Source organism: Neovison vison, chromosome 6, assembly GCF_020171115.1.
Source record: "Neovison vison isolate M4711 chromosome 6, ASM_NN_V1, whole genome shotgun sequence".
Lineage (NCBI taxonomy): Eukaryota > Metazoa > Chordata > Mammalia > Carnivora > Mustelidae > Neogale > Neogale vison.
The window spans coordinates 1448214-1467066 of record NC_058096.1 but is presented as its reverse complement, the minus strand read 5'-3'; the positions used below and the strand labels follow the sequence as shown (position 1 = coordinate 1467066).

The 18853-nt window shown below is 66.7% G+C and overlaps 1 protein-coding gene across 7 annotated transcripts in view; it reads left to right on the top strand.

The window, feature by feature from the left end:
* Positions 1 to 18853, top strand: part of SLX9 (SLX9 ribosome biogenesis factor) — a 37150-nt gene that overhangs the window by 1648 nt on the left and 16649 nt on the right. For 5 of the 7 annotated variants that reach the window (XR_006384942.1, XR_006384943.1, XR_006384941.1 and 2 more), the window contains exons 2-3: positions 815 to 923; positions 17390 to 17458. Coding sequence is in view for 4 of the 7 variants with exons in the window: in XM_044250836.1 (XP_044106771.1) it covers positions 815 to 923; positions 17390 to 17458 (178 nt within the window). In the remaining 3 variants the exon portion in view is untranslated. Of the gene's footprint in view, positions 1 to 814; positions 924 to 16960; positions 17243 to 17389; positions 17459 to 18853 lie in introns of those variants that run through there. The other 2 variants (XM_044250838.1, XM_044250835.1) reach the window with 2 other exon arrangements.

Here is an 18853-nt window from a genome sequence, read left to right as displayed (position 1 = left end):
GCAAACGGGAGTCTTGGCTGTGCGCGCCCCGGGCCGCGCGGGTCCGCAGGACTCCCCTGCTGCAGGACTCCCCTGCTGCGCGGCTCCCTGGCCGCCTTCCCCACACCGTCCTCCCAGCTGCCTCCCAGGCCCCAGCTCTGTCCTTGTGAGTGTTCTGACGGCGCCTGTGGACGGACCTCCCCTCCCCTCCCGCCCGGGAGCTCTGGAGGCGCCGGCTCCGGGCCTGGCCGGCCTGCACCTTGGCGCTCAGGCTGGTCAGTGTTCACCACAGGCCTGTCTTGTGTTCACCCATGCTTGTCCTGGAATGAGCCGGGGGGGGGGGAGCCTGGGAGGTGGGCCCTGGCTCAGCACCGTGTGCGTGGAGGCTCTGGGAGGGTTTTGGAGTCTCCCTGTGGCCTGAACGAGGTGGAGGCAGGCCTGGGGAGAGACGGCCGCGGCGGGACGGTGGTCGCCAAACCGGAGGGTGCCGTGGGGAGAAGGTGGTGCGGTTCCGGAGGAAAGCCGGCTCCTGTCACGGTGCTTCTGAATGTTGACCTTCCGTTCACAGTCAGTGCCCGTCCAGAGCCCGGGCTAGGAGAGTCCCCACAGCAGGAGCAAAGCCCGTTTGAGGCTGGTGGGAGGGAGGGCTGCCTTAGGGGCCCAGGGCCCAGGGCTCAGGTCTGAGGGGCGAGGGTTCCCTCCCCAGGCTCTCCATGGAGCAGCTGGCCCGGCCTGGCCCATTGGGGGACCCCACTGGGGGCTCTCCCTGCGGCGTGACCCGCCGCACGTGTACTCGGGAGCCTTGGAGAAATCTTAGGGTTTCTTTCCTTCTTAGGAATGGGCTTTCGCGAGCACCGATATTTTCGCCGGGACAAAGATAGACCCCAGTGCCTTGGTGCAGAAGCTGGACCCGGACGCGAGGAGTGTTGCCTCCATCAGGAGAGGTGAGAACGCGGGGCTGCGGCCTGGCTGTTCGGAGCTCTGGTCCCCGGCCACGTCTGAGACACTCACGTGTGGGCCAGGGTGAGGTCAGCTAACTGTGCGTGTTGTCAGAACGGAAGCGTTTTAAGCTGAACTGAAGGAGAAAGAACGGCGGAAAGATGCCGTGACGCGCCGCTCTTGGCCGCACGCGACGCGCAGGGTCTTACTCCTGCGTTCTTTGCACACGCGTTTGCAGGGCTGTCGAAATACAAACACATCCGTCAGCGAGGACGCGTTCTTTATCATCAGAGAAGCACACGGTGCTCACGTCATCGTGAGGTCCTCAAAATGTCCTTGTAGACACGGGTGCGCTCCGGGACACCCGTCCCGTCCCAGCTCCTGCCTGTCTCTGGTGTGGGGCAGGGCACTTTCCCCAGCGTGCTTCCCCATGCGGGACTTGGCTGGGTGTTCTCTGATGGGCTGCTGCTGGTCACAGCCCTTGGGCCCGGTGGGCTCCAGCCTGGACAAGGGCACGCTGCCACCGCCGCCACCTGGAGGGAGGCCTCCCCGCTGGCCCGGGGGCTGCACACGCTCAGTGGGGGTGGTTGGGCAGTGGCGGTGTGTGGACCCGTGCAGGGCAGGGCTGCCTGCGCAGACCGGGATCCTGCTCTGCTGGGGTCCGCCCACCGTTCTACCTTCCGGAGTCCTGCTCTGCCTCTCGGTCTTGAGAGTTGCAAGTGTTTGTGTCGTGCCGCGGTCAGCGCTGGTCCCTGTGGCCCCACAGTACTCCGTCTGTTCGACGTGCGCGTTTCTGAACTTTTCTCGGGTCGGGTGATCGCGTGGCTTCCGGGCCTTAGTAGCGGTCGGGTTCCAGCTCCTGCTGGCCCGCCTTTCTCAGGGCTTGTGGGCTGCAGTTGCGCAGCTGTGCCTTGAGTCAAGCCCTTAGCCTGGGGTTGCGCACGCCGTGCCGTGTGGTTGTTACTGTTCCGCGGGGAGACGGGCCGTCTCGATCTCCTCGGCTTCTCGGCACACTGACGCCTGTAGGGGAACGGCCCTGCGTTCCCGGGCAGGAGCTGAGTGAACCAACAGAAGACAGACGAGAGGAAGAGGGTATCGCCCGGGGGGAGCCTCCGTGAGAGGTGACCCCACGGGGCCGTCTGAACTGCGGCTTCTCTGGAGTCTTAGCGTGGAGGCTGATCCTTAGGCTTCCAAGGGCACAGAAGAGAGGGTAAGTCCAGGAGGACGTAGCGGAGGAAGGGTCGTTGGTGCCGGTGCAGCCAGAAGACGTCCCAGGACAGGGACCCCTGCAGTCGTTTTCAGGATTTTCTGCGTTGAGTCGGGGCAGGGGTGCGCTGGGAGGGCTCCCTTGCGCGTCTGCCTGCAGCTGCGGGACGCCTTATGGCGGCCCACGGGGCGGGTTCGTCCCTCACAGGCCCCCGGCTGTCTTGGAGGACGCCTGCCACACGGTGGGTTGCAGCTCGGGCTGCGTCCTGCCCCGGGGTGAGCCCCTGTGCTTCCGCAGCGACGCGGGGCCACGGGCACTCAGGCCTCTTCGTTGACCAGCTCGCTCCCCGTTCTCTCCTCGTCTGTCCGCGTGGACGGCTTCTCCCCCTTCGCTTAGCCTTGGGTGAGAGCTCTGTGTTCAGGGTCGCTCTTCGGGGTTTTAAGTCACCGCGTGGACTGTGCCTTCAGAGAGTGGACAGATGCGGTCTTCCCACGTCCCCCCACCCCCACCCCGTGCCACCCCATGGCCTCTCCCCTGCTCTGCCTGCCTCCGTGGTGGCCGTGCGGCTGTTTGCCTCCTGCCCGTGGGGCGGGCTCAGGCGTACTGGTCCGGCCCCAGTCCGGTCCGCGCGGGGTGGGCGGGCAGCGGGCGGGAGATGGGCACCACTCGGCACGCGCTGTGACCTCCGCGTGTGCTCCTCACGGTCCCGTCGGTGGCTGACAGCTGGCACGGAGCGGCCCGAGGTAGCAAGGGGCACTCAGCCCAGAGCAGAGCTGCTGGACCCAGCCAGACCTGTTGCCACAGTGACGCGCCCTGGGCCCCTGCCGCTCCGTCCGGGGGTACGCTGGAGGCTCTTGTTCCCGCGGCCCCTGGCGAACCGCTGTCAGCAGCACTGCGTCCACGCACGCACCTGGGCTCCCTCACCTGAGACGGGGGGTTCGGCGGGGCGCTCCGGGGCCCCCAGTCCTGCACCCGCCTCCGGCCTGCCTGTACTGGGGGCTCTGGGGGGGCTCTGGGGGGGCTCTGTGAGGGGCTGGTTTCAGGTGAGGACCCGGGGCAAAGGGCGGGAGAAGGGTCCATGCTGCGGAGTCCCCGAGCAGCGGTGGGAGCTGTGGGACAGAGCCTGGTCCTGCCTCGGCCGCTGCCGGTCCACGGTGGCGGCTGCCGGCGATCGGGGCACCCGTTGAACTTAGGGTCAGCTGAGTGTGCACCGGCCGGGCAGGCGTGCCACTTGGCCTGCCTGGGAGGGTCTGGGGCGCGTCTCACCGTGCTGGCCAGGCGGCGCTGCCGTGCCTGCGAGCGGCTGGCGTACCGCGTCCCCTCGCGGATGATACGGGAGGACGTGAAGTGCTGGTCTGGGCGCCGGACCCTCCCTTTGCGGAGCTCGGAGGGGCGAGCCCCATCCGGGAGCGAGAGAGACAGCAGCGCCTCCCTCTGGGGTTCCCCGCGGGGCACGGTGGCCTCTCCCTCCATGTTTCTCCTCCCCTGAGCAGCGAGGGCCGCTGAGGCCGCGTGCGCACCAGCATCACAGGGACCCCAGCCGGACATGCCGGATCTTGCTGCCGCCGCCGTCCAGTGTTCTCCACATCAAGGAATTGGCCAGGAGCCTCTGGTCCTGTTTGGCAGCTGTAGGGCACAGGGGCCTCTCCCGTCTTCTCCTGGACCCTCTTGCAGACCGTAGAGCCCAGCCCCGTCCTCTCAGTTCTTCGCTCTGCATGAGCACGTCCTTCCTGACCTGACGGGGTCCTGGCAGCCGCTGGGGTCCCGCGGGAGCCCCCAGAGTGGCGGCCCCTTAGCACGTCAGCGGGTCCGCCCGCAGAGCTGGGCCCTGCGCTCGTGTCTGTGCTCACGGGGAGGAACTCCGTTACCTCTCGCCTTCGAGCTGAGTCCGAGGGCTCCGTAGAAAATGCCGGACCACGCGGAAAGCGTGGCCACCCAGAAAGGGCACCACCTTCCTTGCCAGCACAAGAACAGTGCACGTCCGGGTGGTGTGAGCCGGAACACCACGGGGAGGCGCTGCGGTGTCTTTATGGGGCGGGCAGTCAGATGGGGTCCCAGGAAGAGGCCGGCGTTGCTCGGGAGAAACGTGAGCTCTGCTCTCGGGTCCTCGAGCCGGGGGCACGGCACAGTGGGCCTGGGGGTGGAAGTGCCGGGGAGGGGGGTGGTTAAGAGGGAAGACGGGCATTGGCTAGTCCGTGGCCTCTCCCCAGCCAGGAGGGTGAAATTTTAGGATGTCACACGTCGTCATACACAGAAAACTAAGCAACACGAGCAGAATGAGAGGGCCTGGGCTCTGGGGTGTGGAGCTCAGCGCTCGGGCCGTGTCGGGAGGTCTGCGGTGTTTGCAGTCAGCAGAGCCGGGAGGGCCTCAGGTAGAGCCCGGGTCCTGGGACCCTGAAGTGGGCAGGTCGCGTGGGGCCGAGCTGCTGCCGGTCAGGGGCGTGTGCTCAGGGCCTCGTGAGCCGGTGGCCTCCAGCAGGGCGCTGGGTCTGCAGGTCGGTAGGCCGGAGGCGGCCGTGCCGTCTGCCTTCCGAGTCCTGCCTGGTTCGGCGCAGGTGGGAAGTGCTGGACAGGGCGCTTGATTCTTGTCGCCGCCCGGCTGGGGCTGCCGAAGCCGCGGCCCCTTCCCTGCCGGCCTGGCATGTCCAGACGGCTCAGGTGGCGGCTTTCGTCCTCCCCCCGACGTGGGGCCTCCCTCCCTGCCGGCGGCTCTTCCGCCTTGGCCAGCATCCCCTTGTCTCCCGACTGACCGGCGCCCTGGGTCCTGACATGCTCTGTGGCTCCCCAGGTTTGCGCCGGGGCTGGTGGCCTGAGGCAGGCGCGGGTTCTGTGGAAGGTGGCATCCGAGGGCTCGGCTGCCGCTCAGTCACGTGCTGGGCCGCGAGGGCGTGGGTGCCTGCCGGCCCGGATCAGCACAGACGCGGCCCTTCCAGAGTCCTCGCCCTGGGCTGAGTCACCAGCAGAAGTGCTGCCTGTCTGGCTGCCGCGGGAGCCCTGCGGCGGGTGTGGTCCCCGTGCGGGGGGCGCTGGGGGCGGGGGGGCTGGCCCACCGTGTCCCCGCGTGCGTCCCCGCCGCGTGCGTGCATGCAGCTCCCTGCCCTGGTGTGCACTTGTGCTCACAGCCAAGCGGCCTCTGACCGTGTGGGGGCTTTGCGGCTGGCGCCTCCCCGGAGCCTGTACGTAGCGTCGTTGCAAACCCTGCTGGCCTGCGGGCCAGGTCCTGCCTCCGTGGGCCGCCCTGTGATTCCCGGCAGGGATGCTGAGCTCCCCCCGGACTCTGTGCCTTGGGCTGTGGGGTTCCTGTGCTGCTGTGGCTTCGTCTCCCATCCCCGGGGCAGGAGGCTGTGGTGCAGAGCCAGAGGTCACCCCAGTTCCTGCTGCAGATGGCTCCCCACCCCTGCCAGTAGCAGAACCCGGTGTGGCCCGGGGGTCCAGCTCTGTGGACTCCTGGACCTGTGTGTGACGTGGCTTCGAAGCTCCTCCATGTCTGTCTGAGGGCCCACGGCCGGTCTGGGGGCTGGGGCGACTGGCTCCTGCGTCCCTCCCCCGCACAGGACACTGCTCTGCCGGTTCTCTGTCCTGTGTGGTTCTCTGTGCTGGAAGGTTGCAGGTTACAGGCCCCGTCTGCTGTCACGTAAGTGCGCAGAGTGTTGGGTCAGTGCTCGGGCGTGTGGCCTGGGGTGGGCAGTGCTGGCCCCCAGACCCAAGCCAGGAGAGCAGGTGCGCGAGGGCAGGCCTGGTCGGGGATGGGAGTGGATGGGGGGGTGTCTGCGTCGCTGAAGAGCGTGGTCAGCCCACTTGAAGGCCAGGGCGCTGGGCAGTGTGGAGGCTGCCGGGGCGTGCTCTGGGGGCCCACTTGCCTGTGGCGGAGAGAGGGTCTGGAGGTGGCTGTGGTGAGCGGACCAGGCCAGCCTCCGGGCGGGTGGGTCTGAGGCCTGTGACCTTGGCTTTAGGCTGGAGCAGGTGCAGGCGCGCGGTCTGTTCAGCAGAGGGCAGCAGAGCCGCGTGTGCCGAGGCCGAGCCTGGTTCGGGGCGGCTGGCCCTGCCTTCGGGAGACGGGGGTCCTGTCTGTGCACGGACTCCCAGGCTTCCTGGCGTTGTCTTCCGGGATTCTGTCACGCGCTTCCCTTCGAAGACTTTCAGAGCGTTTTGTCCAGCTGTGAGGTGGGGGGAGACGACCCCCCGGGAAGGTTTTCATTACTCGCCTCTCGCCGCCCGCGTGGGATGCGCGGGAAGCCGGGATGGCTCTGGGCCAGGCCAGGGCCTTGCTGGTGGCCGCGCAGGGACTGCTTTGGCCGAGGGGGTGTCTGACTCCCCCATGACCTTGTGGCCTTCCTGAAGACCATTGTGGGGGGGGTCCCGGAGGTCTGCAGGGGCTGGCGGTGTTTGCCAGGTCCGGGAGCCAGAGGGCCGTCCTGTTTCCTTGCTGTGCGTGGCGCCTGCCTGTGGGCGGTCTGGAGTGTGGCCACGTCTCCCGTGGCCTGTGGGGCGGGAGCGCCTTTCCCCAGTCCCAGGGAGGGGCACCTTCTGCCTCCAGAGGCACCGTGACTCACGGGGCCCAGAAGTCTGTGTGCCTGTCCGTGCGGAGGACGAGGAGGCAGGCTCTCCGGCCCTGGGCCTGCTGGCCACCACGGGGCCACGGAGCTGGAGTGCTGACGGCACCCGACCTGCGGCCACGCACTGCTGCTGCAGGAACGGGCCCGCCGTCGGGCTGCCCGCGGCTTGGTCTGCCTCCAGCCCGTTCTTTGCAACAACAGGAAGCAGGGAAGGGCAGGGTCAAGGAGGCAGCCCGGAAGAGCCCTGCTCCGATGGCTTGGAGAGGGTGTGGGGCCTGGGGCCTGCGTCCCGCCCCCTCTGTCCTCAGTGCTTGGAGGAGGAAGTGGGAGCCCTCGGTCCTGTGCTTGAATCCCCTTCTTCCCAGTTTGGGACAAGCCACGGCCGCTTCACTTCCAGGACCTTCTTCCAGCCTGTAGACGGGCTGCTCGTTTGGGGTGAAGCGTGGGGGGCCTGGCTGATGCCCACGGCCTGCAGCCCGGCCGCGCGGGGACTTGGTGCGCCGTCTGTGCTGAGAGGGTTGAGGTGTGGGGATGGGGAGTGGCCTGGAGTGGCCGCTTGTCCTGCCCCCGTTGAGTTCCTGTGCTTTGATGGGGGGAGGGCTGTGCCTGTGTTGGGCTGAGCGGCCGGAACCTCTGTGCCCACCCCGGCAGCCCTGAGCGTGGGGTGGGGGCTGAGATCCGCGCTGGAGGAGGCCTGGTGGCCTTAGGAGGTGTTTTTCCTGGGCCAGAGCAGGGTAGGTGTGGGATGGTGAGTGTCTGCAGGACACCCACGCCTGTCGGCCTGGGCTCAGGGCGGGCGGCGGGCAGGGCCTGGCCAGCTCCTGTCTTTACCCTGCAGGTGGCTGGGGTAGGCCTCCAGCCGGCACCTCCCTGCCCGGTTCCAGGCCGTCTTGCGGGCGCCCCTCCCGGAGAGCCCCAGCCCAAGCCCTGTCCCACGCTGTTGCCCGGCCGTGATGACCCAAGTGCCAGTGGCGCTACACAGCCCACAGAGCGGGAGGGGGAGGGATGGGACATGCTGGGCTCACCCGGGCTCCCAGAGTCCGTGGGAGCCACAGCAGGGTGTAGGCCCCACGTGCCACCGCGCTCCCCAGGTCCAGGGCCCCATCGATGGTCACAGCTCCTTTGAGCAAGGGCCCCTCCTTCCTCCCGTCAGGGGTCCCTGGCCTGGCCCCGTGTCGCTCCGGAGTCCGGGTCTTCCTGCGTCTACCTTCGGGGGAGCAGAGGGCACCGTCGGGGTGAGCCCGGCAGCTCCCCCGCAGGACTAGGGTCCAAGGTCCCGCCTGGCAGTGGGAAAGAGGACCAGGATTGGGACTGGGGGGACCGTACCCCCCTCTACAGTTGGGCCACGGGGGTGCCACGCTGCGGGGCCTTGCTGTGCCTGTTGGCTGAGGCCCCAGGTCCAGGTCCGGAGCAGGCTCGAGCGCCGGCGGTGCTCGTGTTTGTCAGTGCTCCTCGGAGACTCTGGGCGTCCGTCCCACCCCGACATGCGTCTGATCCGCCTCCTGTGGCAGTGGACAGTGGCCGGTATGAGGACACGCCCGGAGTCGGCTGTTCTGGTCGCGACGGTGCGGACCTGGGAGGCCGAGCTCTCCGTGGGCAGCCGTGAGAGGCTGTCCCTTCAGGGTGGGGACGCGGGACTGGGCCGCGTGCTGCGGCTTCTGGGCCGGCCTGGGCTGGGGCTGGGGCTGTGTTCCTCTGGCCAGCCGTCTGTGGGGCTGCTGCCCTTATCCCGGCCCCCACGTGCTCTGGTGACCCTCTGCCGGGCTGGCGGGCAATCGGGGGAGCCAGCCTGCTCTGTCACGTCCTGCCCACCGGTTTCTTCCTGCGGTGGGCTCCCTCACCGGTGGGAGGGCTGCTGGGGGGCCCTGTGAGGTCATCCTTGCAGAGCTTGGCTTGCAGGGCGTGGCCCAAGCAGTGACAGGGAGCGCTCGGAGGACCCCTGCTCTGTCCCGGAGCGCGTCACGACGGCCCCTCCCGGCAGCACAGCGGGCTGAGCCTTTGTCAGACCGGAGGAGGCGGTTGGATTTGTCCGTCGTCGGAATGGCTGACGCGTGTCTGGGGGGAGAACAGGCAGCCCTTCGGGGGCCAGCGTCTCACTGCCGGGACTTTCCATGCCCAGGGGTGTGGAGCGTGGCGAGTGGGGCGGGAAGGCAGATCGGGGCTCACTCTGGCATCGGGGGGAGCGGGAGGGGCCAGGTGCGGAGGAGGCCCCTTCACTCTGTGTCCCCGCTCCGTGAAGCTGAGCTGACGCGTGAGCGAGTGCCCCGATCCCCAGCCTGGAGCCGCCCGGGGAGCCCTGGCGGAGGCGTGGAAGTCAGGGCCTGGCCTCCCTCTGAAACTGCTTCTGTGAACGTAATGCTTCTAACGGGAGAAGCTCGTGTGCGTTCTGGAAAAGTCAGCGCCGCCTTCTCCACCCAGAGAGCTCCCTGCGTCTCTGTGTCCCTGTGTGGGGTTTTGTGTTTGTGACCCGGCTGTGCCCACACACTGACCTGATCAGAGCAGGTGCCACCTGCCCCGTTTCCAGACGTGGCTGGTGGCTGCTTGGCCGAGCTGGTCTCCCGCTCTCCGAGCACACGGGCCCCTCCGCCCGTCGTCGGCTGGGGGAGCCGCCGGCCCCGTCTGTGGGAGCGGCCCTGGGAATTGCCCTGCTCGCCCCCTGCGCGGCTCGCGCACTGCCGCCTCCACGTGCGGCACAGGAGGCCGGCCTGTGCCCGCGGAGTGGTGGCAGCCCCGTGTCGGGACGGTGCGCCACCTCGGTCGGCTCCTGGAGCTCCTCCGTCAGCGGGGCTGGCTGTGGTGGCCGGCGGGTCCTTGGGGCTCCTCTGTCACCAGGTACCGCCCGAGAGCCTTGTCTCTGCTCCCGCCACTCCCGAACCTTCCCACTGAGAGGGGACGCGGTCTTTATGGTGCTGCCCACCGGCCACGGTCTTTGGACCTGTTGGGGCATGTGGGCCTGTCTGGCCGTTGGGGTTCATCACGTCCTGAGGGGTGTCGCGTACTGGCAGAGACGGGCTGGAGAGGGGCCGTCGAGCACGCGGCTCACGCTTTCTAACCCGGCGCTCTGCGCTTGGCGGCAAGGGGCCATGTCCGCTGCTCGTGGGGCCGTCTGCTGTCACTCACGTCCCCGTGGCTGAGCGGGGACCGTCCGGCCCTGTCAGTGCTTGGGGCCGTGGGGCCGGCGGCCGTCCCCCTATGAGCACCTGCGCGCTGCTGGGTTTTCCAAAGCCCACTCAAGATGCTCAGGTAGGACGCGTGAGGTCGGGGCCCTCCTGGTCTCCTGGCGACGAAGGGTCCTCACATCCCTACCGCTCAGAGACAGGTACTGTCCGGTGAATGTGCCGAGACCCCTGAGCCTGAGTGTCCCCCGCGCTCACCTGTGTCTGTGACGTCCCCGTCCGCTCCGTGGGCTCGGTGCTCGCCACGTTCAGGGAGGGGCTGTGGGGCCTGTCTGGCAAGGAGCCTGGAGCCGGGCCTGGCCTGTCCCCGCTGTGGGATGGTCGTAGGCTGTGGAGAGGAGGCGAGGGGGGCAGGCCCCAGAGCATGTTGAGCGGGTGCCGCGTGGGGTATCCTTGGGGCACCTCTCCCACTGCCCCTGTCTCCCTGGCAGACGTTGAGGCCTCCCGCCCCTGCCAGAGGGAGGCCGAGCTGGGCTCCAACATCTCGGGGTGGCGGCCCCCCTGGAGGCTTCCTTCCCTCAGAGAAAGGAGCCCGTGAGGAGGAGCCGTTTGCCTCCGTCCTTGGAGCGCAGCTGTGCTGCCCGCTGGCCCTCTGGCGCCTGGTCATGTGGAGGGTCCCCCACCTGGTCGCCCCTGCCGGTGGCCTGCAGAAGGCGATGGCGATATGGGCCGGGTTGGCAGAGGTGGGACAAGGGGTCGTGGGAGGAGCAGATGGAGGAGCACACTCGTGTCCTGCTGGGGATGGGGCCCAGGCGCTGGCAGGACAGTCTGCCCTGAGGGACACCGCAGGTTGGCCCGAGTCCCCCAGGAGCCCCTCCCCTCTGCCCATGGGTGCTGCCCTGGTTCCCTCCTGTCGTACTTCTGGGCGGGCAGGGTCATCCCTGAAGGAGGACAGCTCTGCGGCTGCAGAACCAAAACCCCCGACGGCCACGTCCCCATGTGTCTTTATGGTAGAAGTCGGTCCTAAGGGTTTTGAGTCTCTTTTTGACATTTGCAACAGTTTGGGGCATCTGGGAGTTCGTCATGGGAGACGGCTTTCCCCGACAGAAAGGGTGTTTTAACAGTAAAACGTGCGGGGGCTGTTTTTGAGAATACGTTGATGCGGCCTGTTTGGGGAACAGTCTTGTCCCTTTTCTTTCCAGACATTGTCTCTGATTAGGGAAATTTGTCCCCAGTTCTTTTATATCTTTGTTTCTTAAAAAGAATTCTACAGGGCCAGCTGCTCGCAGAGTGCAGTGTCAAGAATTAATTAGACGGAAAACAAAGAAAACAGAATCTACCTGCACCGTCGGTGGTCGGTGACCTGTCTCAGACTGGGGTGGGGAGCGCGGGTCCATGTCTGGCTGCATCTCCCGCCGCCGGCCTGTCCTCTCCCTCCTGCAGAGCCCCCAGTGCCCACCCGCCCTTGCCCCCAAGAGCTCGCTGCCCTTCCTCGCGCTGGTGTCTCGCCACTGCCCTCTGGTTGGCGTGACAACACACAAGCGTGGACACTCTGTGCAGGGACTCTGGCGTGGCTGTCCCCACTGCAGGCTTCTCTGTTCCGTCGTCTGCACGTGTGGCTGGCCCCGGCCCCACGCGTCCTCGAGCGTGGGCGTGTGGCCCTGCAGCACGCTGCATGCCCGCTCCTGTGCTAGGCTGTCGGGGTTTGTTGTAGGATGGGCCCCGGGCTGCGGGGCGATGCTCGTTAACCCCCTCTGCAGATGTAGCCGGGCAAGTGCTGGGACCACGTGCAGCATTGAGAAAACCCGCCAGTGGCTTTGGGAGCTGGATGGCCCCTTTGGCCCCGGGTTTCCCCGCCGGCGGCCCAGGGTGTGACTGTGCGTCTCTGACTGGAGCCTGCGCCGAGGAGCCCGTGGAGCAGCGGAGGTCAGTAGGCGCTGCCTAGTCCCTCTCTGAAGGCGCTGCCCGTGGGAGCCCCTGCTCTGCGTGTGGGCGTCTGCCTCTGGTCTGAGCTGGCGGGCGCACGCGTAGGTCTCTGCTAATGTCAAGGGCGAACGGCGGGGGCCAGTCTGTAAAACGTGTGCTTCCTTTGAAGTTCCGTGAGCCGTGGTTCTCTGCAGGCACCCGCTTCTGCACCTGTCCTGTTCTTTATTTGTCTTTCCTGTTTTTCAGAAGAGCTTTTTACATAGGAAGGACGCAGCCTGTTCTGTTTTCGGCAGGTGGCCCCGGCAGGTCACAGAGCTTTTCACCACAGGTCTCGTATGTGGCCCGATGGACGTTTTCTTTGTGTTTCGTGGCTCGTTTGTGCTCTTTATGGCTCTTTCATGGTGCTGTGGTTTCTGTATTTCATGCCCTGGGACCTTCTTTCGATGCACAGAGGGACGGGAGGGAGCCGCGCTCCCTCCCCCCCACCTGTCTTCGGCAGCCCGCGCCGAGGTGGGGAGGTGTGCGCGTCACCCCGGGTGCCTTCGTGCGAGGCCTCGGCCAGGCTGGTCGCTCCTGCAGCCGCTGCGGACCCCGTGCCCGGATCTCGCACATCCTTGTCGGTGGAAGGAGAGCGGGTTCTGCAAATTATGTATTGGTTCAGCTTCCGGTTCCGTTGGGACGTCCAACCCGGGACGATGCGCTACCGTGTCATGTCCCCTCAGCTCACCGCCGGTGGCACGGGCCACGGGCGCCAGCACAGTGCTGGGCCGGCCGACGTGGGCTCCCCACCAGGCGTTACTGCCTCTGCCCCGGGGCTTTGCCAGCACGTGGTGCCCGAGCGGCTCACAGGACGAGCAGACCGTCGTGTCTCTGCCGCCAGACACCCAGGGCTCCAGCCGCATCTTACCGTCGGCTTTTCTCTTCGGAGCAGCCTCTGCCCCAGTTTGTGCCCGCCCTTTGTCCCCGGGGGTGCCCAGAGCCCTTTCGGTGTGTCGCTGAGGCCACGACCCTGGGGCTGCGAGGCCTGGATGGCGGCTGGGGGTGCAGCGAGGGCGGGAGGCCGCCCTTCCTCCTGCTCAGCACGGTCAGCGGGTTGATTGTTTCGAGTGTTGACTTTCGGCCTGGAGAGAGGTTCTGACCCTGGAGGTGAGAACTCGCTGGGTCACGCGCCCAGAACCAGGCGAAGGGAGTGCAGTGGGCACCTCCTGTCTGTGGGCCCTGGGGCGGAAGGTGCCCGTTGCACTCCCTTCGCCTGGTTCTGGGCAGTTCCTGGGCCTCCATGTCTCCCTTTGTGACGTGGCCCAGCAGCCTGCTGGGCGTCAGGAGGGACAGGGCCTGTGGGACCGGCACCCTCTAAGCCCTGGGACCGCAGGAGGGCGGGAGTAACTGAGCCAGAGCAGAACCGGGGGTGCTCTGGTAGGATGTGAGCTAGTGTCCCCGAGAGCCGGTCCCTGCAGCAGAGGCCCCGCTGCTGTGCAGAAGCCACCGTCAGGCAGCTCTGGAGAGATTCCCGTCTGCCCGGGGAGGTGTCCTTGCTTGGAGTGGTGAGGGTGGCGTGTCCAGGGCTGAGCCCGGGGGGCCCCAATGTGGGGCTATGGCAGGGGTTTGGTGCTAGGCCTGCACAGGCCGCCGTGTCCTCCTGAGCGTCTCCTGATCCGTCTCAGCCGGTTCCCCTGGCGCTGGTGCCGAGGGTGGGTCCCCTTGAGCTGTTGGCTCTGGCCCCCGGGGGTGAGGGTGAACAGACACCGGTGGGGCCTGGGGGCGGAGGGCACGAGAAGGGGACGGAGGTGTGCTGTAAGCCACCACGTCGGAGTGGACGCAGCTGGAGGTGCTCGAGGGTTCTTTGTGGTCTTCCTCTCCTGCATGTGTGTGACAGTCTCCTGTAAGAAGGCTGCCGCGGAGGCCTCTCCCCCCAGGATCGGTGTTTCTCTTTCTTCCGGGGCTGCCTCCGCTCCAGGTCTGACACCGTTTAGGAGCAGCGAGGTGCGCCTGGGCAGCTGTCTGGCCTCCCTCAGCCTCAGGCTCTGGCTGCCCAGACCATCCCAATGCCCCCAGATGCTACCTTCTCTGAGGCCTGTGCTGCCATGGCTTGTCCATAGGGTCTGTCCCCCTGGCCCACCGACCACCGCTCCCCTCCTGCCCTCTGGTCTGTGTCATTCCAGGGCTGTAGCCTCCGCGCAGAGCAAGGGCATTGCCTAGTCCTTGGGGGCTTGGGCTTTGGAACCCTCTAGATGCCCTGGGGGGCCTCCCTCTGCAGGTGCTCGGCTGTCTTACAGTGAGGGCATGTTTGGTTCCTGTTTCCCTGGTGCCGTGGGGACAGGCTGCTGGGCTGAGGCCCCTGGGGTGGGGTCGAGGCACAGGCGCCCCGGACCGTGTGCGTGGCCTGTGTGTCAGCCAGAGGCCGTGTGGCTGGGAGTCCCGGTCTTCCGTGGTCATGTGAGAGTGAGCTGTCTGCACGTCCTGCGGTCAGAGGCTTCCCTGGGAGGCCGCCCGCCCGCGTTCGCCCACTGGATGTGTGCATCAGCTCTTCCCAACACTGGCCTCCATTGCCCAGGATTACACCCCAGCCAGGTGCCCTCTGACCGCACCGTGGGTACCGTCATCACCCGTCTGTGGCTTGACATGGCACTGAGACATGTGGACGTCTCCCCCCCCACCCCCAGGGGCCTCTGACGCCTGCATGGGCCTGCAGAGATGCCCTCCGTGGCCCGCAGCAGGCCCGCACGTGGGGCTGGACAGCTCAGCAAGGCTGGGGCATCTCAGGAGCAGTGGAACCCGGGGCCTGCACCCTGCAGCCCCTTCTGTCCACCCTGTCGCACCCGCCCTGTTCTGAGCAGCCGAGGGTGACCGGAAAGTCACACAATGCCTCCGCTCTCGGCGGGGGCTCGGGGGTGTCAGGGCCGCGAGGAGGAAAGTAGGTCAGCTCCCGAGAGTCTGGAAGTTCCGGCGCAAGGCCAGAGCGTGCAGGGTCTTACTCTTGGAGAAGGGATTAAATCCTCCTGGGGGCTCCGGGTTCTGAGACGAACAGTCTCGTTTAGCAGACGCGCCCCTTTCTTTGACGGCCCTGGTCTCCGCTCTCGTCAGGCGCCACAGATCTGCCGAGTGGGCCAGAAGAGCGGCGGAAGTCGAGCTGCATCGGAGACGCGCGTGACTCCTAGTCTGTGCCCTGGGTGGCGTGTGCCCTGGGCTCAGGCCCCGTGAAGGCCACGGAAGCGGAGCCGGCCTGGGACCGCACTGTGTTGAGAGCGCACGGGAGGCAGACCGCTCTGCAGCGTCCGGTGGCTCCTGTCCCCGTGCCCTCCCAGCCTGTGTCCCACGCGCCACGGCCCTGCTGTGGGGCACACAGCAGTCAGACCGCGCCGTCTCTGTGCACCGGAGCCTGGCAGCCACGCTGTGCCCCCTGCCCCACCCAGGTCGGGCCAGGCTCCGGTGCACAGAGCCCGGGGACGCCTGCGTGTCTCGCCCGTGGCAGCTCTGGCGATGTGAGCAGCCTCTCCTCCCGCTGGAAGAATCCCAGAGGCTTACCGCTGGGCTCTCGGGGTCTGCGTCGTAACTGTCCGGATTGTGCCCGAAGCGGCCCTGCTGTCTGGGCCACCGGCTCACCCTGGAACCCAGAGGCTCGAGGCGCTCGGTACGTGATGAGCGGTCCCTCCTTCTGTGGGGGTCCCGCTGCCCGGCGTGTGGTTCCAGGCCCATCCTGACGTCCTGCCCTTGGAAAAGGAGGGGCCCGGAGAAGGGGAGGCGCAGTGCTGTCTGGGGCACCCGCAGGCCCTGCCCGAGCACCCTCGGGGCTCTCCGTGGCTTCTGCTGACACAGACTGACCGGCTTCGTCCAGCCGGGGGTCCGCTTTGGGTCAGGGACGGCAGGGGCTGCCCTCCCGCTCTCTGGGCCTGCTGGGGGCAGGGGCTCCTCTGTCTCAACCCCGTCCTGGCTGGCTGCTGAGGGGGAGAGCCCCGTGTCCTGCAGCCAGGGCTGAGGGGGTTTCTGAGCCCTCTGAGAGGCTCCACCTGTACCCGCGTGGCTCAGGCTTTGCTCCGCGTCCTGGGTCTCCGTTACCCTGCAGCAGTGTCGTCCCAGGGCGGCTGGTGCAGCTTCCGGGGGTCCAGCCCAGAGCCGCCGAGCTGCGGAGGCCCGCTGGGCTCACTCGCACGCTCCTTTCCCGTCCCCGTCCCTAGCTGTTCTGGGACCCGGGGGCTTCGGCCCCCTCTGACATGGGGCCAGTTCGTAGGGTTGCTGACAGGTGCCCAGTGCTCCTAAAGGCCAGCAGGCTTCTCCAGGTAGTTCGTGAGTAAGCGTGACGGGCGCCCCTTTCCTTGGGGGCGATGGGTGGCGCTGTGCTGGCCCCAGTAACTCCACAGTCCACGTGGGGACTGGGCGGGCAGGGCCACGTGGGTCGGCTGCCTGGCTGATACGGTGGAAGCAGGGCTTTGCCTTATTCCTGAGCAGATGGATGTGGGGGTCCGCCCGGGTGGCCGGAGCAGACTCCACCCAGTAGCCCTCACGGTCTGGGGACTGGGCACGTGGGGACGGTCTGGGGACTGGGCATCTGAGGTCAGCATGCTGGCCTCTTCCTGAGGCCTCTCGTGGGTGCACAGATGGCCGTCGTCCCCACGTCCTCGTGTCGTCATCCCTGTGCGTGTCTGTGATCTCATCTCTTCCTACGAGGAGCCCGGTCACTTGGATCGGCCACCCTGGTGCTCTCAGGAAAGACCGTGACTTGACACAGTTGCGTTCCGAGGGCCTGGGGATCAGGACATGAGCGTGTGCATTTGGGGGCACAGTTTAGTCCATAAAATGGGGGTGTGCAGGCATACATGGGGCTGAGGGCGGGCTGATGGGGTGGGGAGGCCACCCGCCCCCGAGCTGGGGGAGGGAGGGAGGGTCCACCCGTGGCCTGTGTTCTGGTGGCAGAGGGGTTCTGGGGCAGAGGAGAGGGCGTGTGGGGCACTCTTCACCTTGTGACCCTGGACTGGCCAGGACAGGGACATGTTGGGGACACATTCCCATGCTGGCGGGCAAGAGTGGACAGCCGACCCCCTGCAGAGGGCACTGTGTGAGGAGAAGTGGGTTTTTCTTTCTTTCTTTCTTTCTTTCTTTCTTTTAAAGATTTTATTTATTTGACAGACAGAGATCACAAGGAGGCAGAGAGACAGCGGGGGAAGCAGGCGCCCCGCCGAGCAGGGAGCCCAGTGCAGGGCTCCATCCCAGGACCCTGGGATCATGGCATGCGCCGAAGGCAGAGGCTTTAACCCTCTGAGCCCCCCCAGGCGCCTCGGAAGTGGGTTTTTCTTACTGTCTTGGTAGAATCAGTGACAAGATCTGGGACCATCTCTTGCTTCGATGGGACTCACCCGAGACCCTTGGCTTTGGGCAGCGCCTGTGCAAACGGGTGGGGGCGAAATTGCAAGCGGGGGGTGGAACCGTGAGCCTCCGCTCCAGGGTGCCAGGGCTCAGGGCCGTCGGCTTCCTCCTCGGTGCCACTAGGCTTCTCCCGAGCGGAGAGCGCATGCCTCTTCCTGGTGAGTTGTGTGGGGTCTCTGGGCTGCGTGCCGGAGGTCCTCCTAGGGTCAGGGGCCCTGCCTGACACTGGGCCGCCGTGTACAACACCAGCTCCCCGCTGTGGGCACGGAGCGCCCCGCTCACCCCCATGTGTTCTCTGTCCTCAGGTGCAGAGCCCAGGGCGGTTTTACCGAAGAAGGAGAAGCTGAGGCTGCGGCGTGAGAGGTGGCTGCAGAGTAAGTCCGTGTCCAGCCCCTGTGCCCCCCCCCCCCCCGTCCCCACGGCCCCCAGCCCTGCACAGGTGGCTGACGGCCCGGAGCCACGCCCTGACCCCTCCTCCCCAAGCACTGTGGCTCTGGGCTCCGCATGTGCAGGGCTGCCTCCTCAGCGCGCGGGGGACAGTGCTATCGCGAGGGTCTCCCGGCAGAACCGTCCTGGGGCCCCTGCTCCTCCCTTCCCCTGGCCCGTCTATGGGGGCTTGGTCCCGGGCCTCCGGCAGATGCCGCACCGCACCGGGTGTCCTGTCTAGAGCGTTTTCCTGCTGCTGAATGCGCACCGGTGGTTGGCTAAGGGCTTTCCTGTGAGGCTTTGGAATTGTTTCTTGCTATTCTCATTTTAGTGTGATTCTGCTTTTATTTTTATTTGTTTATTCTATTTTTTGGTTTTCTTGACTTTTTAAAATTGTTACATCCAGCATGTTCTCTCATGGTTAGAATTAATTTTTTCCCTGAAAGTTTTTTTATAAAAAGATTTTATTTATTTATTTGACAGATCACAAGCAGGCAGAGAGGCAGGCAGAGAGAGGGGGAAGCAGGCTCCCCGCTGAGCAGAGCGCCTGATGCGGGACCTGATCCCAGAACCCTGGGATCATGACCTGAGCCGAAGGCAGAGGCTTTACCCACTAAGCCCCCCAGGCGTCCCTGGACACTGTTCTTTACCGCATCTGTTCCTCTGTCCGCTCCTGCCCATCTGTCCACCACCCAGGTCCCTCCCACTCGTTGCTCCGTGGACTCCTGCAGACGTCAGGACGCTTTGTCCCAAATGACTGCTGCAGCTCAGCCTCTGCGGGCGGTTCTCTTCACCGTGGGGAGAAGCCGGCCTCCGATGGACGGCCGGGCCGCGGGCCGCCGCACACGCAGGTGCCAGCAGTCCCCGAGAGAGGCGGAGCAGCAGCCCGATAAGCCCCCAGCGCCCTCCACTAGTCCCCACTGTCCCTGGCCCCGCCGGTGACCGCTGCCGGCTCTCTGAGCCCGCGGTTGGGATGGGACGGCGGCAGACGGCCGGCAAGCGGGCCTCGTGGGTGCACTCGGTGCGTGCGCGCGTTTCTTGCCTCCGCGGGACGGTTGGAGGTTCCGCGCCGCTGCGTGGGGCCGTGGCCCGGGCCCCTCTCTCGCCGGGAGGGTTTATCTGGGTGCGCCGTGTGCGGCCGCTTTCCTGTTGCCGGACGCCTGCTCCTCGCCGCTGGCAGGACGGCGGCCGCGAGCGTCGGTTCCGGTCTCCTGTGGAACGTGTTGCCGTTTCTCCGGCCGGTCTCCGGACTGGTTGGGAACGGGACGCCGGGCCACAGGCAGGTGCGTGTTCGGTTTTACGAGCCGCGACCGGACGTCTGTCTGGAGGGCTCGGACGTTCCC